This window comes from Ptychodera flava, chromosome 1 (genome assembly GCF_041260155.1).
Source record: "Ptychodera flava strain L36383 chromosome 1, AS_Pfla_20210202, whole genome shotgun sequence".
NCBI lineage: Eukaryota > Metazoa > Hemichordata > Enteropneusta > Ptychoderidae > Ptychodera > Ptychodera flava.
The window spans coordinates 23054880-23082214 of NC_091928.1; the positions used below are offsets into that span (position 1 = coordinate 23054880).

At 37.6% G+C, this 27335-nt stretch overlaps 1 protein-coding gene across 1 annotated transcript; it reads left to right on the top strand.

Moving 5' to 3' along the window:
• Positions 1 to 17044: 17044 nt before the first annotated feature.
• Positions 17045 to 27335, top strand: LOC139133256 (enolase-phosphatase E1-like). Its single transcript, XM_070699774.1, has 3 exons — positions 17045 to 17183; positions 17349 to 18388; positions 24395 to 27335. Exons 2-3 carry the CDS (start codon positions 17357 to 17359, stop codon positions 24695 to 24697), a joined length of 1335 nt encoding a protein of 444 aa, XP_070555875.1. The 5' UTR covers positions 17045 to 17183; positions 17349 to 17356; the 3' UTR covers positions 24698 to 27335.

Here is a 27335-nt window from a genome sequence, read left to right on the forward strand (position 1 = left end):
AAACATTTCAGCAGTGGTCAAATTGACAAGTGTATTTATTGAAGGATTGAAAGGGGTGATTCTGGCGAACTTCAGGGGAGAACAATTTGATTTCTGGGAGGGGACTTGAGGATTTTTCGGAAAAAAAATGTCTGCAGGTGAAGAAGAAGAAGAAGAAAAAAAATGATCCAGTAATGTCTTGAGAAAAGAAATGATCATAGCAGACCAAAGAAAAAAATAATTGTCACAAAATTTGGGAAATCTGACTCTCTCATTCTCTCAGGAGGTGCGCCGCCAACATTTTCAAAATACATGAAGAAGTCCAATGTCTTTTTTTGCTAATATTCGTGATACAAACACATAACAAAAGTTAGGTCAAAACTCGTTCCATAAAAGGCTTTTGTTAAGTGTGCTACGGCCTGGCAAATAATTTCATGGTTTATGTTGCAATATACATTTAGTTTTAGTCATGATAAAACTTAAATAGAGATGTTTCGAAGTTCAGTCAGCTCCTCGTGGATTTTTTTACCAGTTATCTCTGGTACTTGAAATAAGAGACGTATGGATTGAAATAAGAGACGTATGGATTCAAAGTGTCACTCGTTTCTACTAACATCACAGGGGACATTAGATTGTTTTATAGGCTGCTCAGGTAGTATTTTCAAGTTTTACTATTTAATTTCAATAGAGATTTCATTAGAGACAAGCCTTTTTTTTACACAATCTCTGTCCTCTAATTAGATGTCATCTTTGCTGTGCTCACATAGAGCCTCGGAGTATTTATTTTTAGTTTTTGCAGTTGTTAACCAGTGACATGTAATTTACTCAAGAACCGCAAAAAAACAAACAAAAACAAACAAAAAACAAAACAAAACACAAAAACAAAAAAAAACTGTAATCACAAAAAATTGCATTGCTTCCACATGTGAAAAAAAATGACGCAGGGCAGGCAATAGAATAAAAATTCTGCTACAGTGACGGGGAAAAATATTGCTACCATACCCATTTCTTCCAGGCCCCCCCCAAATCAAATGGTTCTCCCCTTAAGATAACGAAGCTACATTTGCTACATATACGCGGGAAGTTTCAATTGTTCTCTGTCAAGTGTCATTTGAAACGATGATCAACGTTGCTTGATATTTAAATATACTTTCTAGCCATGCATCACCCATTATCTATCATTCGGAGAAAGTCATAATTGTCTGTTTGACAAGACACAGTAAATGAATCGTTGCAACTATAGGATATGCACTAATTGTTGATGAGCAGTTTTAAGTTGTGCATCGCGAAATCCTTCAGTCGAGAAATATACATAGTGCAGGGAATTTGTCCTGGAACGGGATTCATTCGCTCTGTAAGGTGCACATGGAAGTCGCCTCGTTATGCGATATAGCAACCATCAAACTTTTCCGGCCTACTTCGCTCTGTTAAAGATTTCTTTTTGAAAATCACTTCAATTATGGATGTAAAACATCCATGCTTCAATTACATACTCCATTCACATTCACACAAATCGGTGTTAATGAGGGACCTTTCCTTTGGCATCACAGTCGTGAATTGGGCGTTAATTGATTGCTGTTGTCTTCTGTCTGTCGCCTCTGTCTTTATAAGGATTTTTCCCAGACTATGGGCCTCCCTTATTTGTTCAATGGAAAACTAGACTTGGTTCAAGTCGGTGAATTTTCAAAAATAAAATGGTTTGCAACAGTTTCTCCTGTGTCTCTTCTATTTCATGAAGACCCCTTTCGAAATTTGGCAGCCCAGGTCAGGTTTCCCCAGAGATCGAACGCGTTACTTTTGAGTCTGCGCAGTACAGTGAGTCAGTTTCTGCAATGTATTGCGTTCACTCCACCCTTTGCGTTCACCCCCACTCACGCGTTGCACATGAAAACAGAACACAAATCATAGCGTTCACCCCTCTCAAACATTCACATATCACAGATTTGAACCAAGATTAATGGTAAACCAGTAACTTTATAATACTTTACCGACGAGCACTACCTTTGCATATAGACTTATTTACGCGAAGGGGAGATCACTTCCAGGGAGAACCAATCGTTGGTTACTGTTTCTTGCCAAAATGCTGCATTCCACAATGTCGGAGGTTTAACAGCGATATTGTCGTCATATCGCTGAATCATTTGGTTTCATTCACGTGACCAGCGATGTTGTAATGACAGCGATAACACACTAATAACTAATATTTGCGAGCTCTAATCGTTCAAACTCAACCCCGTTTGTAAGATATGACATACGTTATAGATATTATAAAAGCGACTTGTAAGTAAAAAACAGTATTTTTTGCATTTTGGCGTGTAGAGAAAATGAAGTGCCTTGGCGAACTTAAACATTTGCATGCATAATATCGGTGTGTAAACTCGGGCACTGCTTTTTTACCGTCTCTGTGATACCATGGAGGTAGTCTCTACTACCTCCATGGTGATACGAACATAGTGGAAGCATGGGTATAAATCGTGGTGAGAGCATGGAGGTAGAAGGAGAGACTACCTCCATGGTGAGAGGAAGCGAAGCGTGCAGCTGGAAGCTTTTTATCACGTGTCTCTGATAAATTTGGTTCTGTTTGCGAATTAGAGCTGGTAGGTATAGCTATATCTACCCATGGTCCATCCACGTGGTCGGGAATCGTGATCTAGCTGGTCATTGGATTTGCATGTTGTAAGGTGCAGAACGATATAAGTGACTTTTCACGTAAAACTGAAACAAAAGTACACCACATACACACTTTTTAAAACAGCAACATTAGCATCAACAAGCTACTTGAGTCACCAAGGTGTTGCCAACATTTGTTGCAGGGCTTTACCAGTATTTAACACTTGCTAATGTGCGTGACAAATTCCCGGGTTTCCCGCCAACCAGTTACCGCGCAGACAACGCTCACTTGAGAAATGGCGCAACTTTCAAGTTGTTGGCAAACAGAGGAACCACTTTGATCAAGAAGTTTGTTTTTGACAAAAAATTGATGCACGCTGCTCTTCAAAAGAGTGAGACCACAACCAGAACAAAAGCATCGCCCTTCTGTGCTTCACACTCTCGGCAACACTGAGAAGTTCCTAATTCAAACATTTTACACGCACGGCGCTATTGTCGAGTTATAGCAGATGACCCCGAATATTTTCAGCCACAAAGAATTCTTCATTCCACAGATGCACAGTAAGTGAGGCTACCCACAATTCTCCATGATCTGTACACACGGAGATCACTCACTGAACTGAAGCAAATTTCTTCTGTACACAGAACAACTCAGTCCATATTTCAAAATTCTGGCAACATAGTTCTGATAATCATAATTTTCTGATTTCTCACTGTGAATAATGAGAAGATCAACCCCTTTTCCGCGGAGGAGATAGCAATTTTGTAATTTTGTCGACATAGATTTTTGACAGCCATACACAATATTTTCAAGGAAACTAAGGGAATAAGTTGCATCTGTGTTGGCAAAAGAAAGGGTATTGATTTTTTTTAATGTTCGTAACAAAGGAAATTTGCATGTCTGACAGGTGGTAAGATGAGACCATCTTAGTTGCTGATAACTTTATCTTGACAAGTGTGCAATTTTTAGCACCTCCAAACATCGACTTCTCATTCAATTTACTCTTGAATTTTAAACATAATCAATAATTTTGGAACATAGTTTTAACAAATAATCCTGAACTTAAATTGTAAGATAAAAATTGTTAAGAAACTGATAAAATTGAAAAAGCCTTTAGCAAAAAATGTCTGAGTGAACAAATCAAGGGGAATTGTGGGTAGCCTCACTTACTGTGAGATGTACTTGTTTGTCGAAATATTATCGGACATTTTGCCATAGCCATCGATCCGGGCAGAGTTCAAGGGTCAACCACAGTCCCTGGATAGAGGGACTGTGGGTCAACGTTTTCCGTCGCAACATCTTTCAGAAAAGCCGACGACCAGATGAAAACGGTTAATGCGAGTGTTTGTCGGTGATTTGACAAAACCGACATCTAGTGATAAAAGTATTAATAGTTTAAGTGGGTCTGATCAGTCAGTTAATAGCTTGATATCGGAAAATGTATGTTTGATTTTAAACACCGCAGGTTACAGAAGTCAAAGACGGTGTCGTCTTGTGACGTGCTTAGAATACCAATATTATCGTCAGGTGTCAAAAGGTGACGACGATGGCGCCGACCGGAACATTAGAACACGTGAGTCGTTTTTGCGAGCACATCGTCTTTATTGTCAGCAAAAACAACAGTCGGCATGAGGTTTTATTGTGAACATGATTTGGACTTGATCTGGCTAGATTTAACCTTGTCGAATAGCACTGATGGACGACCAAGCTGCGTCTCTCTTGTTTGGGATCTTGAGAATCGCCGGCGGGACGGTTACACGGCAACTCCGCAAATGCTATTTTTAAATCTCACGCTCTATGTGCCGAAGAACGAATCTTTACGTGTCGTCGCCAAGCAAAGATGTCCCGACTTTTCAAAGTCTTGGATAATTATCTTGTCCGTGTCAAAAAAAACCCAACTGACATCCCACAAATAACCGGGATGATGTGTCAATCACGCTGATTGACAGGTACGCGATTTGCGTTGCACGAGCGAGAACAATGGAGAGAAAGGAAGCCCTCCTTGAATAGAACCAATTGTGCGTTTGCTGTTCGCGCCGTAACCATCGTTCTCAGTAATAACGAAACAGCAATGAACAAATAACTCCCTGGTTTCTTTCAGTCCAAACTAAACAAATGAAGTGCATCTTGATTCTATCATATCAGATTCTCAGTATTCATGTGTGAGTCAGAGAGAGAGAGAGAGAGAGAGAGAGAGAGAGAGAGAGAGAGAGAGAGAGAGAGAGAGAGAGAGAGAGAGAGAGAGAGAGAGAGAGAGAGAGAGATGGTCACGTGGTCGATGCAATGGGTGATAACACTTGAAAAATGCAGGGAAAACAATACGAAAATCTTTATTTAGAAATCAAGAAAGAGGTAAGCAACCTGAATTAAAATAATAACAGTAAAATTTTCTTGGTGTAGGTAAGACATTTATCTCGCTTCTTTTTGTATCAAGCATATGCATGTACGTGTGTATTACCTCATAGACATATCGTCTCAGTCTACGAGTCTCTCTGTGTCTACTACGTCTGTGTCTATATCTCTGTCTCTATTTCTGTCTGTCTGTCTGTTTGTCTGTTTATCAGTCTACTTTGTCACTTTCTTTCCCACAAAACAACTCTCTGAGTCATACAATCGGATGTTCTAGAAAACATGCCTGATCCTTATCTAGCCGTTGTCCGGTCAGCGACTTGACCAATTACCACCCCTTTACAAGATTACATCTGGTTGGTTGGTTAAAAACAACTCATCACTATCAAACCCCTTGTAAGAGGTGATAGGGTAGGCCTATGATTAGCCAGCGTTTGATTGTGATTCGTGCTCAGATCAATTGACACTCGATAATTAATTCAACACTTAGATCCGATTTTCTATTACAACTTCAGCCTTAATTTGTGACTGCAAAGCCGATTATGAGTGGCAACAGAAGAAGGGTGTTACATTGTAAAGTCGAATTACTTTCGCCTCGATGCACGTGGACTCGTGTTGACATCTTTTGATAGGGGGGTTAAGAATCAACGGCTTCACATCCCATGGGAGCGAGTGGAATGTTCATGACGACAACGACTGTAAGCTTATAGAGTAGTAAAAAAAAGACCACTTGCAATGCACTGCCAATCAACAGGTGTTTTTTTAAAGAAAATCGTGTACTTTGGTTTTTTTTCCAAGTGGGGGTTGCATACATCGAAAATAAGAATAGAAAAGTTAAAAGAAAACACCAAAACCTAAGCTTTGAGAGAGTGACAATACTGCCCAAAGATTTACCTATCAAATGTTACTAACAGGAAGACATCGTACTCTAAAATTGAACTAAATTAGCGGAAGAAATTGGATCGGCAGAAAAAGTAATAGGCATCACCAAGTGAGGATCTCATCTCCGTACATCGCTTGAAGAAGTGTATCGCTTGGGGGCGCTTTGTCAGTCTATACGGTGATTCGTAAACTCGCACGCACATGGAGGTACGAAGTCCCTTCCTATATCTCCATGCATGTACACACACACACCCACCCTATCCCTACCCTAATCACTCTCTCTCCCTCTCTCACTCTCTCACTCTCCCTTTCTCCCTCCCTCCCCCCTCTCTCTCACATTTATCGAAATAAAACAAATAGGGTGGGGTAACCACGTGAAGGAAACTATAGCCATAGGGTATATCGTGCTCTCAACTCTAAGATTAATACATGGAAGATGAAACCAATGCTTGGACGTTAAAACAGATAAGCGTTCAGTCAAACCTTAACGATCGGGGACAAGTGGTGTGGGCCACAACGATTAATCGATGATTTGTACTAGTCTGAGGTTATATTCGTCAAGTCGGTTCTCGATCGACTTTTAACTGTTTCTAGTGATTCTAGCAGAAGGGTTATCAATCGGACAGATTCGATGGACTTCAAGGGTGTCTGTCTCGCCGAATGCACTTTTTTCAAAGATTGAGACAGTAACCAAGGTGTGGAGAATGAACAGGTAGGTGCCTGAGTGATGACCTAGAGGGCGCCTTTCAAATTAGATTCAAAGTAAGAGATGAAGGGTGCTTTAACGTCTAATCTATGCAGATCATTTGATCTAGGCAAGGTCAGGCGATATTTGCCATTTAATAGCATTTCATGATTTTTATTTTGAAAAAAATCTAAAAAAGTGTCATGAATTTCGTTGAATTTTCATAAGAAAAACAACAAATAGTCTTTGTAACAGGAGACAGAAGCTGCAACTGTTGATCTTTTTTCAATACTGTTATTCAATGTATCAACCACAATTTCTTGCTATCTCCCTGCAGCATGATGAAGCATATATTATATCATACCAGTATATTGATGGCGCAAATACATCCATCTGATTGGTCGAGACGCGAAAAGAACCGTGGTATATCTCAGTCTGATCGAAAATCCGTTTTTGGCGTTCCACTCTAACATTTAAATATACTGTTATGATATAATAGCAATAAATCACACCCAGCGACGATATACCACTCGATTTTGACCAGTTTACTTCATATATGCACTTGCTATCGCTCGTGCATATATGTCGTGAGCTGGTCAAAATCTCGTGGTATACTGTCGCTGGGTGTGCTTTATTGCTTAAATATTCAACTTGACAACAAACGCTATTGGTGATAATTGAATTAGAGTCCAGACTGAAAGTCATTTTTCAACGATACAAATGCACAATACCTATGTTGGTAGGCTGAATACTGGAGAGATCAACATGCCATAGAAAGTAGGGAAAGGACCCTGACAGGGTGTAAACAATAGATTGGAGTTGGTGCGAAGAGCAAAAATACGGAAAAAAAGAAATAAACTTAAGTTTAATATTGTTGGCTTGATAATGTTTAGCCATGTGATATTGGAGGATTCGAATAGAATTCCTAAAGATCGGTGTAATTATACGGTTATGATGCTATGAAGGTGTTGTGCATGTGTAGCTTTGGTATTACGGTCGTTTGGTACTTCGGCTGAAAAATAGCGTACGGCTATGGACGATGAGTCTCTTTCATCCAATATGATGTCTAGATAATCTAGCCAAACTGGCATATTGTTGTACACGAAGAGCAATAGTGCAGCAATATATGCAAAATTACAGCCCACGTTGTTCTGTATGTGGAATCTCTGTCGCACAATGCCATGTAGCACACGGCCTTCTGTTACGAATCGTGCAAAACGTTCGGAACTCTTGGAGAAACAACTTTTCAAGGTCCTGGGTAAACTGTTTCATCTCATAAAACTGTAAAAACATCAAGATTTCTTTATCTAGTCTGAACTTTGAGAGCTGGCCTGTCTGGACTGTATTTGCAAATATGGGTTACTGTTGTATTCTGGCCATAAAAGCGTTGATTCAAAACTTAGGATGGTAATAAGAAGGGTGTCACAGACTATGCTGCGATACTGTTTTTCCATATGAATGAAACTTTGTTTATTCACTGTTAGATAGCGCTAGCTATCGTACAATGGACAGTTCAGTTGAATCTAACCATAGAGGTTCGACGCGTCTGTGAACGGATATTTCATGAGTGGGGGCGCCCTTTCATTGTATGTCGACAGAGCAGTCACTCAAACAATTGGAGACCAATAAGTCTCCTCAGTCACGGTAGACTATAAGATTCTTGCAAAAGTAATTGCTAATAGGGTACGGAAGGTAATTGGCAAAATATGCAGCCCAGATCAGTGTGGATACATCCCCGGGCGGGAGATAGGCGATAATATTGTCTTTACTGGAGATATTATTGAATATGCAAATGTTACTGATAAACCTCTTATTGTCACAAGTCTTCACAAAGCTTTTGACAGGTTAAACAGAGATTTCCTTTTTCAAGTCCTTGACAAATTCAACTTTGGCACTGACTTTATCAAGTGGATAAAAATTCTTTATAATAATACTACATGCAACATTAAGTGCAATTGCTTTCTTTCTTGCAGTATTCAACTTCATAAGGGTGTGAGACAAGGGTGTCCCTTATTACCATTACTGTATATTATGGCAGCAGAAGTGCTAGCCGAAAATATTCGTAAAGATGACAGCATATCAGGATTCATACTACCAGACAAACAATGAGGAAAAAATTAATAGTTTTGCAGATGATACGACTCTTTGCTTGAGAAATTTGAAAAGCATTACACAGTCGTTGAAAATGTTCAACAAATATGAAAAAGCAACAGGTGCAAAGCTGAACAAGAAGAAATCCAAAGGTTTATGGGCTGGGAGTTTTAAAAACCGCACTGATTCAGTGGAAGGCAAACAAGGTTTTACAGATCTTGCGAGTTGGTTTGGAAACAGTAACGCATCTAGAGAAAACTGGAAAACAGTGATGGAAAAATTTACGAATTGCCTTATAAGATCTAGAATACTAGAAATCTGTCGTTTACAGGCAGAGCAATAGTAGCTAATATGCTGGCTGCATCAAAATTATGGTACCTGGCATCATTTGATCACGTACCTAAGGAAATTATTAATGAAGCAAATAGTAAATTATGGAATTTTATTTGGAGAGGCAAACGAGAAGTTATAAAAAGGGGCATTTTCATTCAAAGATACGATGACTGTGGCAAAGAAGTTGTCGACATTGAAGAAAAAATTAATGCATTCCAATTAAAGTGGCTTATGAAATTATTTGAGAAAAATCCAGATAAGGGACCCTAAATGGGCCAGCTTATCAAAATATTTCATAGCGAATTATGACAATAAACTGAATAGTGATTATCATCACTACCTCCATCTCAATGTCAAAGTCAACAACAAACGAACCCCGATGGTGTATGGGGAAATGTTAAATACCTGGAAGTCACTTAGACTTACAAGAGTGAATTTACCAACATCAAAACGGAATCTTCTTAGTGAAGTTCTGTGGTATAATGACAATATTAAGAATGAAGGAAGTGTCCTCTTTTATGAAAAATGGTCAAAGAGTGGAATTTTAAGGCCTAAGGACATATGGCATGATGACAGAAATGACTGGCTTCAACAATGGGAAATAATTGCAAAAATTAGAGGAGGTATAGATAGACATGTGCAAGAGGAAATTAAGACAGAGTATGAAACACTTCTCAATGCTATTCCAGATTCCTGGAAGCAAATCATCACTTCAAACATCCAAAATGAAGAAAACTATGAGAATTATGGTCTGACAAAAAGTGATGTCAAAACCAAGTCACTTTATTTGAAATTAGTTTATAAGAAATGGCATGCAGTCAAAGGTCAGATTGGTCAAAAATGGGCTGAGAATCTAAGTCTCACTGACAGTTACAAAGCTACTTTATTCAGCCGTCTTAATTCAATAGGAATTGTTAGCAATTCAGTAAATGATTTAAATTGGAAGATTTTCCACAGAGGCCTAGTCACAGGAAGCTTGGCCAAAACTTTCAATTTAAGTGATGGAAAATGCCATATTTGTGGCCAAGAAGAAACACTGGAACACATCTTATTTGAGTGTAAATGTGTAAAAGAAATCTGGCAGAAATGTATTTCTTTCTTTGTCAGAAACACAACTTTGATAATAATATCAATATCAAAAAATTAGCAATTGCAGAAATCGAAAATGACAATAATGCAACATCTGACATTATTTACTGTATTACTTCCTTTGTAAAATATACAGTTTGGAATATTCGAAATTCGGTTACTCTTGATGGGATTAAAGTATCCCATCAATCCCATGTTATGCAATTAAAATGTTATCTTTCATCATGGATGAATACATTATATTTCACTTATAAGATGATGAACAAAGCTGAGGATTTTATCGCAAAGTTTTCAAGCCTTGTAAGACTTGAAGGAGAAGAATGCATCCTGAATGCATTCATATGATGATCTTTGTAATTAAACAGCTAATTCATGCATGTTTTTTGAAAAATCTGTTTCAGACTGTTTGGAAAATGTGACTGATTCGGCTATTTCTATCATTTGGGGAGGTGATCATAATTTTTGTTTTAGATCAAAACAGAGATCGGAAGGGTGGAAACCCAAGGATTTGGAAAAACTCTCTTACCTTAATGCATGATTTTATTGAATCCTTTGATTTGTGTGATGTCTGGAGAACTTTACATCCTGAAGAATTGTCTTTTACTTGGAAAAGTTTAACCCTTCCATTATTCAAAGTAGAATTGATTATTTTCTTGTTAGTGACAATATTCTTAACATTATTTCTGATACTTCTATTTGCCCTTGTATTTTATCTGATCACTCAGCAATTGTTTTAGAACTTAAAGTTGAACCAACTAAACAGAGGTCCTTCATATTGGAAGTTCAATACAAGTTTATTGCATGATGAACATTATGTGAAATAATTTATGATAATTTTCCACATTGGGTTGAAGAAAGTTCTGTCCTATCAAATATCTCCTGTGTATGGGATTGGTTGAAGTACAAAATTAAGGTACAGACTATCCAGTACAGTAAAGAAAAAAGTAAAAGAAGGAAAAATAAGATTGTTATTTTGGAAAAAAAGATATTTGATTTGGAGAAGGAATTGGCAGTCAATCCCTCTCCACTTGTTTTAACTCAGTATGACTCTGTTAAAAATGACCTTCAGATTGAATATGATTATGATACTGAGGGGGCAATTATTAGGTCACGTGCAAATTGGCATGAATTTGGGGAAAAAAATTCTAAATATTTTCTAAATCTAGAGAAAGCAAATGCAAAAAAGTCCCATATTAATTTTTTGATTAGGTCAGATGGTTCTTTTATTTCCGCCACAAAAGACGTCAGTGTTGAAATTAAAAATTTCTATGAGAAGCTTTATTCTTCCTCTGTAAAAAATGAAGAAGGCAATTCTGGGCTGCATCATAAGTTTTTACAAAACACAGATATTCCAAAATTGAATGTTGGGCAGAAGGAATCATGTGAAGGTATGATAACGATTGATGAAGCTTGGCAAGCAATTAAATTATTTCCTGCTAATAAAACTCCCGGAAATGATGGCCTTCCTACTGATTTGTACAGGTTTTTCTGGCCACTTGTAAGTCATTTTCTAGTGAATTCTTTAAATAACGCATTTCATACTGGTCAATTTTCTATTTCTCAAAGACAAGGTGTAATAACTTTGCTAGATAAACAGGGCAAAGATAAAAGATATATTAAAAATTGGAGGCCAATATCTTTGCTTAATGCGGATTATAAAATTGCTACAAAGTGTTTGGCTAAAAGAATGGAAAAAGTTCTTCCCACCGTTATTCATGAGTCACAAACCGCTTTTGTCAAAAATAGATTTATTGGAGATACTGTCAGACTTATAGATAATATTTTGGATTATACAGACACAAATGATGTTCCAGGATGTTGTTGACATTAGATTTTGAAAAAGCGTTTGATAAACTTGAGTGGCCCTTTTTGTTTGAGGCACTCAAATCTTTTAATTTTGGTGAAAGTTTTATACATTGGATCAAATGTCTTTATTCAAATATCTCCAGTTGTGTTATGAATAAAGGTACAAGTACAGGTTATTTTAGTCTCTCACGTGGGGTTAGACAGGGTGATCCTATTTCACCATTATTATTTATCCTTGCTTTGGAAATTTTTCTTGTAAGTTTGCGTTCTAATCCAGATATTAGGGGGATAAAATTTGATGGGACAGAGCTAAAGAATGCTTCTTATGCAGATGATTTAACATGTGTTTTTAAAGATAATCACTTCAGTCCGTTGCTTATTTAAACTTCTTGAAGAATTTCACTCAATTCTGGTTTATCTGTAAATAAGGAGAAATGTGAAGCTCTTTGGTTAGGTAAATGGCGGGGACGTACTGATAAACCTGTTGATGTGATATGGCCAACAGGCCCATTAAAGTTGTGGGTATATTTATTTCTTATGATAAGAAAGCCTCAGAAGTTTAAATTTCGCCAAACCCATGGAAAGTTTACAGAAATGTTTGAAGTTTTGGAAAAATAGTCATATTTCACTGTTGGGAAAGGTTCAAATTATTAAATTCTTGGCATTTCACGCTTTCTTTATGTTCTTAACCTTTCTGAACCTAATATTGATAGTTTAAAACGAATTCAAAGTTTGTTGTTCTCCTTTTTATGGAATGGACCTGACAAAGTTGCACGTAAGACGGCGGTTGGTAGTATAAATCAAGGTGGTTTGGGAATGCCAGATATTTTTGCAATCTACAAAGCTCAGAGGATAAACTGGCTCCGTCGTTTTTTGACAATTATTTTTCGCATCCTTGGAAATTTTTCTTGAAAGAGAAATTAAAAACTAGGTGATATCAGAGTGCTTTCGACATGTAATTTTAATATTAACTCATTGCCTGTCTCTTTGTCAGATTTTGAAAAGGGTTTGCTTACAACATGGAGAGAATTTACTAAGGAGACTGAGTCAGGTAAATATTTCTTGAATCAGTGAATATGGAATAACCAACACATTTGGATAAATGGTAAATCTTTGTTTTATAAAGAATTTTATGATGCTGGACTTTTTACGTAGGTCAACTCTTTGATAATGAAGGCAATATTTTGCATTGGAATACTTTTGGGAACAGATTTCCACAATATTCCTTTTTGAAATGGTGTGGTATTATCCATTCGCTACCAAAAGAGTGGAAAAAACATACTGACATATCTAGATTTAAGCTGATGATATGAATGAAAATGATTACAATATTAATTTTTTAGATATTTCCTTAAGTTTGCTTCAGTGTAAAACAAAAATTGTTACTCCAAGTATTATTTCTAATTTTTTTAAGGTTCCAACATCGCAGCTCTATTATGATCATATTAGGTACTTCTGTTGAAAGGAAAGAAATATATCAATTGCCTTTTAGAATCACACTTGATGTTAAGCTTAGAAGCTTCCAATGGAAATTGACCCATAACATTCTTATGACAAACAGAAGATTGCATAAAATAATTCCATCTAAAGTACCTACCTCAAATTGTACCTTTTGTCGGAGTGATATTGAAACTGTTATACATTTGTTTTATGAGTGTGAGGTAACTAAGAAATTTTGGTCTACTCTTTTCCAGACCTGGGGAATATATTTTCACTGTACGAATATTGTCTCAGCCAGAGTGATTTTGTTAGGAGATCCCACATTACCAGAGCTGTTTAAATTTTGTTTTATTAGTTGCCAAGAGATATATTTACATTAGTAGATGTGAAGAGAAAACACCAAAATTTGTTAATTTTAAGTCTTTATTTCAACATACAAAAAACTGAACGTTACATTGCTATTCGAAAGAGTAAACTCGACAAACATATTAAGAAGTGGGGAGACATGTTACAAATATTGGAAGAATCTTAATTTTCACCTTTTCTTTATCTGTGAACCGTAATATTTGTAATCCAGTGAATAGTGAAGTATAATGTATTTTCTTTCTTTTTGATGACTGCAATAAAATAATTAAAAAAAAATTAAACAGCTAATTATTTGTTTTTTCAGACAAGACGCATTGTAATATTAATGCATTCATAACGGTTATGTAGATTTGTTTTGTTTCCAACTAAGCTTATGTTGAAATAAATTAAAAAACAAAACAAAAGAAAAAAACAGCAGTCACTCGGATGGCCTGATAATCACCGTCACAGAGGTGGTAATGAGAAGCTAATATTTTCAACCCATCTGGGGAATACAAAAGCTAGTCACTGACCCGCTTACTACCAAAATACCACCCTAAAATCGATTATCATCGTCACAACCACTGTTAAATTAATTATACCGAAGTAAATGCAAAATTTACAGCATGCACAACTAGGCGAGATTATGTTGTTTCAGAGAAACTTGAAGCTTGTCAAATCTCTTCACAAATTTCACAAAATAAACGATTTTTACGGCTTTGCCTTTGAGACTTTAGATCCCATTAAATTCATGTTCCAGGGCCTTGTTGATCAAAGTGATCCCACTCGTGAACAGAAGTCAAATTATCGATTGCGAGTTCTCTTATTTGACATTTTGACCCTTTTATTGTAATTCTCTATTATCATTTTTTGTTTTCGAAACAAAGTAAAGAAACACCACTGAAGAGCTAAGCATATACATACAATTTAGTTGCATTAAAACAATTCGAAACAAGTAAAATAGTAATCAGCTTTGAGAAACACAAAATTACACGTCTTTCAGTGGTGACCATTTTGCGTTATGAATTTCTCTCTTGCCATTACTTTTCTCAACATCCTGTATTTGTTTCAACGGTGCTCTAAATCTTTGAAATGTAGGTAAACACTTCTGCGTTTTAAACATACACAGATACTGTTACCGAATTATCAGGAGATAGTTGAAGGTATTTGGAAACTAAGAGAACCCTACCTTTAAATAAATATTTGTAAAACATATCCCAGAATTCCTGCGCATGAATACAGAAATAAAAAAATGATTCCTTGACAAAAACTGCGAAGTAGATCGGTGATATTTAGAACCCTCACTTCAAAAAAAAAAAATCTTCATTTGTGATTCCTTGACAAAAACTGCGAAGTAGATCGGTGATATTTAGAACCCTCACTTCAAAAAAAAAAAATCTTCATTTGTGTAGCATGCAGTTTAAAAGTTTGATTTGAGAATTGCTGGCTCTGATATAAATTTCCGACATTGATCGTTGGTGGCGTCCCTCCATCGGAGCCAAGCAGTGTGCGCATAGGTCTGTGTACAGATTGATGTTATAAATTCTTTGTCAGAAAGAAAACTACACACAGACAGTCCTGTGGTTTCAAAAATCAGCAGATCCAGCTATCCCGAATTATAGTTCCAATCGTGTTCATATTTATCGTCATATTTTTGAGTTCCGTTGCTAAAATACATTTTGAAATTTAAGTTTTACCACTCAAAAAATTAAATGATGAAATGCCTGTCAATACAGCCTGTAATTTGTGACAACTGAACTTAAGTCCGGATTAGAATTCACAAGTCAACCATAACATTGATGCGTCGTGTTGGAAACACTCGTGCTTTTATATTTAAACATATGTTAGGGAGGGGGTTTATTTAGGCGTGCCTTCTTTCTTAATCCAAGAGGCGAAAGTCAACACCAAAAAAGTGAACCTGTTTTGAATAAAAGTAACGAAAATCTTATCAAATGTCACACTATTGTTCCTCTAAGCCTATGCACTATCACTCTGTAGTGCTTATTTCCAAACGGACTGAAATGCATCGTAGGTGAGATACTAAACGGGATACGATACCAGGGACTTGAAAAGGCGAAGGTCCAATATGGTATAATGCAACACGATATTGGCCCTAAAACAGTGAAAGGCGCCCTCGCAGATGTGCAACTTGAAAAAGTTACACATAGAACATAATTGCCATGATTTTCAGTCATTGAGAATGAAGATAAACCCCGAGTGAAAATTGTTCAGACTTGAAAGAAAAGGCACGCGTATAGTTTCCTGTTTATAGGCTTTTCTTATGTCAGACATCGACACAGAGTGCTTTGTAACTCGATAAACTATAATGTCGATTACAGCTTCTCAGGCTGACTTTGTCTATGTCTGTGATATCCCCATTTTCCTTCCCCATGTTTCAAAACTGACGACTTAAATTTGCTGATTAAACCAGCATTACTACGGTATCCTATTCTCCCAAATTGGTTTCAATCGTGTTATTTCTTATTCATAACAGAGTCACCAGTTTTATCGAGGTCAAACATTTCCAACTTTTAAATTCGGAGCGGGGCAAGTTCTATGTTTTACATATAGAAAAAGAGTGTCACTATTTGGAGGGTCACATTTTACGTGCAATGTGAACAGACGTGGGCTACTTTCAGAGTATTTTTATAATTTGATATGAATCATGACTTACCAAGCATCTCTCGTACTCTGAAAGGTGTGAAGGGAACCCAATTTAGTTCGTCCTCTGGTATAAACAAATATTGTATGTCAGACGGGATTTTTGTTTATTTCAATTTTAGTTTGATCCACCACAAAAGAAGCCAATATGTTGTATTCTCAATGACTGAAAATCATGGCAATTATGTTCTATGTGTAATAATTTGGTAAAATCGTGCAGGAACTTTTAAAATCTGAAAAAAATAGGCTAAATAGGGTAGGTCGGCTTACTGGGTATACACATTTTTATTTGGCCTTTAATACGTCTCTGAAGTTACGGGTACCATTCATTCTTACATCTCCATAATCTGTATTTTTTTTCAAACTGATCTGTTTGCAAATATTTTGGCCTTTGCTCTGTGTATGTACAATGTAGTTGATTAGCTGGACGATACTTCGGTTGTCAATTGTGCACAACATTGCACTGCATTCTGCATTTGAATTGATTTTCATACGTTCACAGCCAACTTATAAGGCAAAGTAGTATTATAGACTTATTCTTCCAAAAAAGACAAAAAAAGAAATTCTGAAATAAATCTAAAATATTGCAGCTATTGTAACTCTAAAATGATAAAGATAAGTTTGTAATGAAATCGATTACTTGATTTCCTTTATCCAAACAAGCCTTCTTTCAATGATTACAATGCCCCCGCTCAATGCAGCACGAATGAATAGAAAGAACAAATAGTATTCGACCTAGAGGGCGTATTTTGTGTACCGGAAGTTGAATTTATGAAAACGAGGCATCATTTGTCGATGCTCTTGCAGCGGCGTGTGTTATAGTGAATACAACTCACAAATTTGTAGCCCAATTCTCGGAAGAGTGGACGCCTTTTGTGTATTAGAGTCACCTTATATATCATTTTCATAGAGGTAAGTTTCCGCTTCATCGATTTTGCGGCCGCACTTTTGCAAAAATGTGTCGGAATAGTGATTTTAGCTGGTTTGAAAATTATGCCGTTTGCATTTTGAACAATGTGTGTAGCTAGCTAGCATTTAGGGCCAACATTCAAGCGTCGGTTGTTGTTTTACTTCCAGGTCAAAACATGCCTCGCAAAAGGCAGTCTAGCACTCCGACTGGAGAGAGGCGACGAAGTGCGAGGATCGCCGCCAGCCCCCAAGAAACCACCCAATCTCCCGCTCGCGTGACGCGTGCCACGCTCTCCTCCGCCAGCCCGACTCCCGAAAAGCGCGCCCGGGGCGGTAGGGCCGCCGCCAAGGCTTCCCCGAGCCCACGGGGCAGGGGTAGGGGCCGAGGGCGCGGTCGCGGACGCAAGATCCACGAAGCAGCTGCAAGCCCGACACACTCAGGCGAGGAGGACGAAGAAATGGACGAACAGACAACTCCAGCTGAACAAAGCAGCTCACCTCAGAAGTCAGAACAAGAGAGCAGTCCAGAGAAGAAAGACTCGCGGAAGAGAAAGGCAGAGGACGAAGTATCCAGCGAGGAGCCCCCGAGCAAGAAAACGCCGAGTGCAGAGCCCGAAGCCAAGAGTGAAGATGTGGATATGGAAGATTCTGCAGCAGAGAAGACAGAGCCGGAAGAAGTGAAAGAAAAGGAAAGTGACGACACTCCAGAAACAACTCAGAAGGAAACAGAAGACGTGGAAATGAAAGAAAGCAGCGAAGATGCGCAGACGATCTCAGAGACCAAAGAAGGTGAGCCCGAAGATTTGTCAACAGGGGAAACAAAAGCCACAGAGGAAAAAGAACAAACAGCGGTGGAAGAGCAGGCTGAGGAAGCAGCGCCCGCAGAACCAGCCACGACAGAGGTGGACAAAAAACCAACAGAGCCCGTCGCAACACCTGTCGCGGCCGAGCCTGACGAAACCCCAAAAGAGCCCGCCGTGCAGGAGGTGGCCGAGACACCGGCAGAACCTGTTGCACAGGAGGCCGACTCAGAACCCTCAGAAGCCCAAGCAGTCACAGAGCCAGCAGCTGAACCCGAGTCCAAAACAACAACAGATTGTGCGCCGTCGACAACGGTGGACGAGCCGCCGGCATCAAACGCTGCAGCTGAAGAGGACAAAGTCAGTGAACCACCGATTGAGTCCAAGACAGACTCTGAAACACCACAGGTAAGCAAAGAAGTAAAGACATGCCTCTCAGAAGATTGGAGAGTGTTTACCATCTTTTGTCAGGTATTGTCTTTAAATTTGTGCAAATCTTTGAATTTACCTAGGTATTTAGAATACAGGCAGTCGCACAGATTGACATGTGTGTCTGTTTAAACCCTTTCACCACAATGGTTTGGCCCAATTCCATTGTTTTCCATGGGAAAGTTGGACCTGTACAACAGGGAAATGCGGTGAGAAGGATCTCAAGTAACATGTTGATGTTAATGCAAACCTATCACCCCTTCGCAACTTATGTTATACTCAACTCTACCATTCAACACAGTGGTGTTGGACCAAGTGCGGTGGTGAAAGGGTGAAAATGAACACACACACGAAAGTAATGACTGCATACACGGACTGTCTGTTAGTTTTTGTTCTGTCTTTGTCAGAAAGAGAACCACTCACAGAGTCCAGTGATTTCAACTCATTTGTATCTTCCCATATTACACATCGCCCCTGATGAACATTGAAGAATAAGGGTGTAAATTAATCAAGGAGTTCTACATCAAATACTCTCTAGACAGACAAATTGTATGTCTATCACAGTCACAAAATATGCTGGCTGTGTAACTGTTTTTTACTAAGATTTTGATGCATAGGTAAATAATTCTGGTCCCCAAGTGTTATTTATGCTGACCCATAATAATGTGATCGCTGTGATATCTATAAAAGGATAGCCCAGTATACCGGTATAGTGTCTTGGGAAACAGTAAAATGTACCAGATTGGTGCTGGTAACAAAAAGACGTTATGAAGCCAATTAGACAAATCACTACATGTCTACATATGTATGTTAAATGTGCTCTATGAACCACAAAGTACGCATAGCTAACTTATTACAATTAGTTGGGAAACACTTAGGGCATCATATCAGACAGTGATCCACCCTTTTGTAAGCTTTTCACTCGAAAGATGTTCTGCTTTGCCTTAAAAAAAACCAGAACGGCTTTTCCCAAATTTCCTTGTGAAAACTTGTATTGACGCTTTTGAACCCAATAACATGTGGGCCGTGGATATGCATGACCACCATGTTATTAAACAAAAGCCAACACTATCTCTTTATATGAGTGGTGTACAACTTACTGCAGGGACAGTTGGTGAATAGTACAACTGAATATATGAATATGGATGATACCCACAAGCCTTTGTCATTACAAAGTATACCCTACAAAGTATGTTTTTTCAATGAAGAAAACCAAAAGTAGTCATGAAGGGTAATTTACTTGTTTCTAATGTTCTGCAATTTAAAGCTGTGGAAGTTACTCCCCTACCGTGATATTAATGCAATACACACATGTGTGCTTTCTGAAGGACACAGTATATAATGACAGTATGTCAAAGAAGAAAATTTGACATTGCTAGAAGTGCAATTATTGGTACGATAGAGAGGGAATCAATATTGAAACTGATGGTGGAAGGATCAATATCACAATACGTCCTATGAATCTAGACATATTTGTGGTGGCCATGCTATCAATACTCACCTTGATCGTGAGTTTCAATATTCTTTCCCATAAGCCACTGCTCACTTGGACCATAACTTGCAAAGCAATGAGGTCCTTGGTAAAAAAAATTTGGTCCCGCACCCTAGAACCGTAGATTTTGTTCATCTCCAGGAGACACAAAGAAATTACTTAACAATTAATAGACTGACCAAAGAATATTCAGAGGAAAATAATTTTAGTTTTACAGATTTTTACAAAACCAAGGTCATTTACCAAGTAAATTTATTTTCATACATGACTAATACACAATTTATTGTACAAGCACATTTTATGGCAAGTGCTTGCCCGTTAAACTGAATTTTTAACTCTTTGAGCACCAAAGTCAATTTTGTTGCCCTTAACCCTTTCACCACCATGGTTTGTCCCAAATCCATTGTTTTCTATGGTAAAGTTGGACCTGTATACAGGGAACTGGGGGTGAAAGGGTTAAAAGCTGAAGCCAGTGATATGTGATGTCCATTCGGTCCAAAATTAAAAAATAAAAAAACCCAAAAAATTCATTCAAATTTGCGAAATATTGGACTTAAATTTTGATGAGCAAAATATACTCTCAAAGGGTTAAAGGATCAGTAGCTGTAACAATTGATGATTTTTTTCACAATTTTTGCTTTGTATGTCTGCAACAAGTTCTTGTCCTGCCCCCAAAGCACGTTGAAACACCAGTTAGTTAGATTGTCAATACAGCATCTAAATGCACTGTTATTATTTACATTTGAGTTCCACACCAAATTAGAATTCACTCGTCAACGATAACAATGCAGTCTTTACATGTACTGGTTGAGTTGACAAGCTCAACACTTTGTATTTCAACGTGCTTTGCGGAGTAGCACAAGAAACTCTAGTTCATAAAAGACATAGAGTGAAAAAAAAAGTCAAAAGTCACAGGTACAGACTCTGAAGAAAGATACAAGTTTTGACAACACAGGTGATTAGCATATGCACTGTGATCCAATGTATCCCTGTGAAGTCAAGCATAACATAATGGGGATGTTCTTTTCACAATGTACTTGGACATTTCAATTCAACCTGTTCACGTCAATTTCCAGTAAACATGTCCAAAAATCACAGGGTTCGCCACAAGGGGGTTTTAGGGATGGGTCACCCACCCTGTTTTGGAACAATCTATTCATATGTTAATGCTGTATAAAAGAACATATTTTCACTACAAAACAATAAGCAAATTTACATTGTTTTGTTAATTGTCGCCCCCATGTTTTACCAAGTTGTGGAGAACCATTGATCACAATTGATATCAGTGGGTTTTGGCCAAACCATGGTAGCAAAAGGCTTAAACCCTTATGTTTGTAGCATGTGATGGGAACCACAATAGTTGGGAAAGGAAAGTGGTAAGATTTTCCATATTCAACCATTATCCTTCAAAGTTCATGTTTCATTATCAGATCAAGTTGGTCAAAACTAGTAGAGAAGCATAGCATGACCCTTGTGTTAATGATGACAAAAAAAGGCCCCTGAAACAGAGATACTAATCGAATAGAATGTTATTATTTTAGAAATCCTGTCGGGCACTTTAAAGTTTAATGGACTTTTAATGACATTAGAGGTCATTCCAAGATTTTCTCTTCCCCCCCACACCACCACACAAACACACCATTCACAAATTTCTAATGATGGACCATTTTTTCACTTTTTGAGTTTGTGTCACTTCAATCCATAATGGCACACGTGGGCTTTAATCATTCATGCAAAAACAATCCTAATTTTTTGCATAATCAGCATAAATGTTGACAGACAAGAATTTGACAAGTCCCACATTATATTGTGTGTTGTTATCCAGCAAGAAGAACAGAAAATTAAAACTGCCGGCACTTGGGTCCTTTTCTTTCTTTGAGAAGTGTTAATTTTTATTATCATTTCAACTGCAGCACATTGTGACTTTTTTAGCCACAGGGACAGTGGTTTGGTAAATCCACAGTGTTGCATTCTGTGGGTCTGAGTATCTTAACCTTACAGAAGACATGTTCAGACACTATTGTATACTTATCAATGTAGTATGGGCCTCAAATTGAAAGATTTAAACTTTTGCTCAAACTTTCCTCAGTGAAACTTGCAGCCATTCTCTGACCAAATTGCAAAGTTTGGTCCTAGAGAACCAAATCACCTAACATATACCGATATGTGAAATTCAAAATGGCCACAATCCCTGTATTAACTCTAGTGGAATAATGCAATTTTCGATTTCAAAAAACTAAGGCAGTGAAAAGTTTTCCTACTCCAAGGGAAGCCCCAACAACTGGTGGACCAGAATGAAGTATTGGAAAAATTTCAGTCCGAATATCTGTCATCGAGTGGCATGCTTCCTTTGAAGTAAATTGGCCCACTATATGTTAATGACTAGGCTAGGCTCCAAGGGCACCATCTGTACGACTGATGCACAAGTCTCAAACTTGAACTCTTATTCATCAAACCATTTTTGAATGGACATTTGTACTCTGTTCACGAAACACCTATCAAGTCAATATAGCCAAACTCTGCAGGAGTGATGGACGTCTCTAATCTACAATTCTAATCACCTCTGGGTTGACATTCGTGTACCTCCTAGTCATAACTGCATTGAGAATAACTGTTTTCTTGAAAACACAACTAAAATTGTTCATCCAAGTTAAGCTGTGCCCCATACAGATTTCCATCCTTCTCACTACAAATCTCCTTGTACAGAGGGTCAAGTCTGTCACTGGAGGACAATAACCATACTGCCTAATGTCCTTCAGTGCTGTCTCTTATCACACAGAGGTCAATGTCAATTGCATTTGTGCACTGTTTGCTTCTATACATGTAGATCTACATGTACCATGAGTAGACAAGTCATGTGGCTTTCCAGCAGTGCCTTGTCAAACTATTCTAAGTACAAAAGAACAAGATGAAATGAAGACTTGTTTCAGGTTTTTCATTTTTTTGTCACTTGACCAGCAACTTGCTGTTAGGCTTCACTTGGACAATTCTCAAGACACTTTTACATACTAGTCCTATTTCTGTCTTAACCAGGGTCCACCTGACCCATATTTTCAATCACAACTTGATTCCATTTTATCACTGGTGAAAATACAGCAATCTGATTGGTCGAGACATGAAAATAACAGTGCTACATTTATGATGTACCATAGTTGGAACACACTCAAGCTCTCAGGCAGAGAAAATTCCTTTTTTTTAATGTTGTATACTAGAATTTCAATATATTGCTGTGATATATGAGTAATGGCAATGAACCACCTCAGCTGTGGGTATACCACTCAGTGCTGTATGACCAGTTCACTGCATATTAAACTGTCTAACGCTCTGGCATAAACGTCGTGAACTGGAAAAATCTGGCAGTATGACTGTCGTCGGGATTGGTGTAATGCTTCAATGTTAAATTTCATAACAGTGTGATCTGACTGGAGGGAATTAGATTGTGAAGCAGAAAATTCCGACACAACATTTGCATATGGCACTGACATTGGGATCGGTGTATTGATTGAATATATGTATATCGTAGTAAAGGCAAAATTGCCATTCAAGTTCATTTCATAACAGTATGATCTGACTGGTAGGAATGATATTGTGATGTGAAACACAAAAATTCCGACACAACATGTGCATACATGTACATGTGCATATGGCACCGACAGTGACCAATGTGCACGTGGCACGTTTTAATGGTCTGCTTGAAGTATTGTGTCAAAATGTACACCGAGTATGTCTGAGCTGATGGTGTCAAGAAAAGTTTCATGATTTAGATAATGAACTTTTTGCACTAAAGTAGCTTGTGTGAAAATCGGTGTCAATTCAAGAACAGACCCTGTCAAAGGGAGTCTGAATGTAACAGTAATTGCGATGGAATGAGTTGAAATTGTGTGGAAATTGTATTGACTGTCCATAAGTTGTTTCTATACCTCCAAATTACAGATTTGTGCCTTTCCTTTGGTACAGTCTGTGTACATTTAGGCCGAAGTAATTAAATTCTTAATTTTGCGTCCCCACGTGCGCAAGTGTTTAGAGGTCTTCATGAAAAAAACAATACGGTAAATCTGAATAGGACTTTACCATGTAGCTTTTATGCCCACCAATTGATGTTTACAAATTTTGTAAAATGGAATTGACATGTCGGCATGCTTGCCGAATGTCACCTGTAGTGTAAGTTATAAAGGTAATAGAGAAGGTTGTGCTTTGAATCTTGAATTGCACTCATATTACATGGAAACAATCAAGTTTAATTTTTCTGTTTCAGCTTTCGTAATTTTTAGTGGACACAAAACAAATCATTTAATTACCATGGCCTTACCATGAGACCATGTTTTAGTTTGGTTTAGCTAGTGAGGGAAAGTTCATCACTCCAAATCTCACTATTGTGATCCCATGTTTATAGTGACTTGAATTGCCACCAAAAGAAAGAGGGACATGAGACAAATTTGGGTCTGAGGATGTAAGCGATCTGTGAAATGAAGTTTCTTGCCTTTCGTTTCCAGCCTGAGCCAGAAACCGCAGTAGACAGCAGCACCGGAACTTCAAACGGAAAGGTGGAGCCGCCTGCGGAATCGTCAAGTCAGTCGGAGACAAATGATGTCGCCGCTCAGCCCGACCAATCAAAGAACAGCAACGGCGAAGCTGACCAATCACAGTGTGACAAAGCAGGTGAAGCCACCCAATCACAACCAACATCTCAGAAAGCGGAAGCAGCAGCTGAAATCAAATCTGTCAGTGTAAATGATGTAGAAAAGAAAGGGGAGGGAGATGCAGCGGTGGATGGAACAGCCCCGAGTACTGCCTAATAATCAACAACTATTTTTCACTCAGATGTTGTATGTAGAATAACTAGAATCTTTTTAATTTTCTGAAACAGAAAATGGAATATATTGACAGTTTTATTCCCAATTTTTCCTAGATTGTATCTTGGTGTGTTTTTTCAAAAATCTAGAGAATTCTCATTCCATTTGTATTGTTAATTCAATTACTCATACTCTATACTGGATTTCAAAGTAAACAAACACTGTTGTTCAATTGTTCCGCTGCTGTTTCACCCTGTTGTGCGTTTTAGACTCACTAACGCTGTTCTAGTTGCTGTGTGCCCTCCCCCAGCCCTAAACTCATTTCTGCATGTCTTGGCATTACAGATTGTTAACTCTGTAAGATACTGGAGGTTACCTGTTGTGCTTGCTTGCTGCAGATTTTTGCCAGATTTTTTTTTACTTCCCAGCTATATCCTAACAAATACAGCTAGGCACTGTGTAAGCATTGCGCACAAAACCAGGTATAAAACAGTGCATGTTGTCGTCAGCTTATATTTGCCCTATATGCCTGGTTTCAAATCCTTCTCCCATCATTCAATTAACACTTGAGTCAAGTACTTTTCTATAAGCTCCATGCTTCAGTAACCTTGTAGATGTAACTTCAAGTCTTGCATAAATGAGACTAGGGCAGATGGCATCTTGTTTCTTAGAAATTTTTTGTTTCAGAAAGAAGTGAATGAATTTTTTCAAGTCGAAAGTACTCTGAAAGCTGTTAGAAAGTATTTTGGCCGTACAGTACTTGTCCTTTTAAATGTTTCATATGTGGAAAATACGACATTTATATCTTCTAGTGTGTAGCATTTTTTGCAGAGATGCCTGTGTGCTTAATTTGCCAATGTTTTAGTTTTAAAATTTACAAAAAAAATTTGAATTGTTTATTTGCAAGCTATCAAATGCCTTGTATGTGCTGACTGGTCTCTGTTTTTTACTCATTCAACCTTTATACATGTATTGTTGTTTGCTGAAAAAAATTTAACCCTCATGAACAGTCATGTCTTCTTTGTTAATAGTTCCAAAACCATACTTGAAAAGTAAATCTCTGTGTAGCAAAATATATACGAAAGTTAGGAGAAAAATGGAAACGTTTTCACCAGACGGTCAGTTGTGTTACTTCATAGGTTTTGTGGCAATTTCTCATTTGCTGTACTACAGTACTCTACCGTGTTTTGATGACAGGGCTTGAGATTTCTTTCTCATAAAAGAGTCTAAACGGTGACTTGAAATTTCGCCGGCATCTGAGGTTGGAATAAAAATTTCCACACATGGCTGCATTTTGGAGGAACATGTCCGACATGTAGATGTTGTGAACAAAAGTGACATTGAAGTCAAGTAAAAAAAAAATTGTTCATTTTACACACTTTATTGTGTAAGGGTTGAAAAGACGGACAGGGTATTTGGAAGTGTGTTTTCTGAAAGTGATATTATCGGTTGAGACAGGGTTTTGGTAAATTTAGTCAAAATTTGAAGTGTGTAATGTGTCATAACTATGACTTCAGAGTCCATGTAAGACAAGAAATATGCTACATATATAGTCCTCCAAACATAGAACTCACTTGACCTTTGACCTAGGTGCATTAGGGAAATGGAAGTCCATGAGAAAAGTGTTAACAAACCAACAAATGTGTGAACTGTCAAAATCTATGGTTTTGTTCCTGTCTTGCAAATTATAGGTATCTGATGAGTTTACAAAATGGGGTTACCTGCACAAAAAAAGTTCAAAAGGAGATGTATTTCAAAACTTTCATTCTTTAATATGGCTCTCCCATCCCATTGATACTGATCATGAACTATCATGGGCTGTAAACTTTGTCACATGTGATTAATACCGACAGTTCAACTGTAAAGGAGGAATTCACATGATATTTGTTTTCGGGGCTGAAATTATTGCCATGGTAAATCAATTTCTTGTATCGCCATGGAACTATCATTCGGCCACAAAGTGACTTCAGAGATTATGATTAGCTGTACTTTCTTTGTGTGCCATATATTTTTTACAAGCGTTACCACTTTCTGAGAGATTGCCACAAAATCATTAATACATGTAAAAATTTACCATTGTAGCCTCTGTAGTGTGGTGAAAAATTTTTCCATTTTCCATGTATTGTGTCCTGTATTGCTAAACAATATTATATACACATCTCATGCCAAAATGATATCTATTTTGTCAAAATATTTTACAACGTAAATTCTGCAAAAATGGTTTTAGACCGAGTTGTTGTTTTTTTTGACTGAGACTGTTCTAAAATATCCTTTTTTCAGCAGTGTTTCAAAATAATTTTTTATTTTGCATTGTTAAGCTCTCCTTATGAAAGAAATAGTTCTGCTCGAAAAATGTATGTCTTCACTCCTGGCTTTGAAAATACACCAACCCTAGAACTTGTGATATTTTTTGCAAGTGAGTTAGAGATACCACTTCATCTATGTATCCGGATAATCTATTGTCTCATTAGCATAAAGGCCACTTAGCTTTGCAGAGGAAAGTAATGAAGAGGTGAATTTTTCATGGCTGTGGTAGTTTGCTTAGCTTAGTAAGATCATTTTCACTGTACTGCCTTCAGTTTCTAAATGTAAGAAAATATGTTATGTTTCCAAAATTAAAGAGAAAATGTCTTGAAAACAA

Excerpts from the sequence above, each read along its gene's own strand:
- LOC139133256 (XM_070699774.1), top strand. The coding sequence starts at position 17,357 with ATGCCTCGCAAAAGGCAGTCTAGCACTCCGACTGGAGAGAGGCGACGA. Across the intron at positions 18,389-24,394 it reads CAGACTCTGAAACACCACAG|CCTGAGCCAGAAACCGCAGT; the intron begins GTAAGCAAAGAA and ends TTTCGTTTCCAG.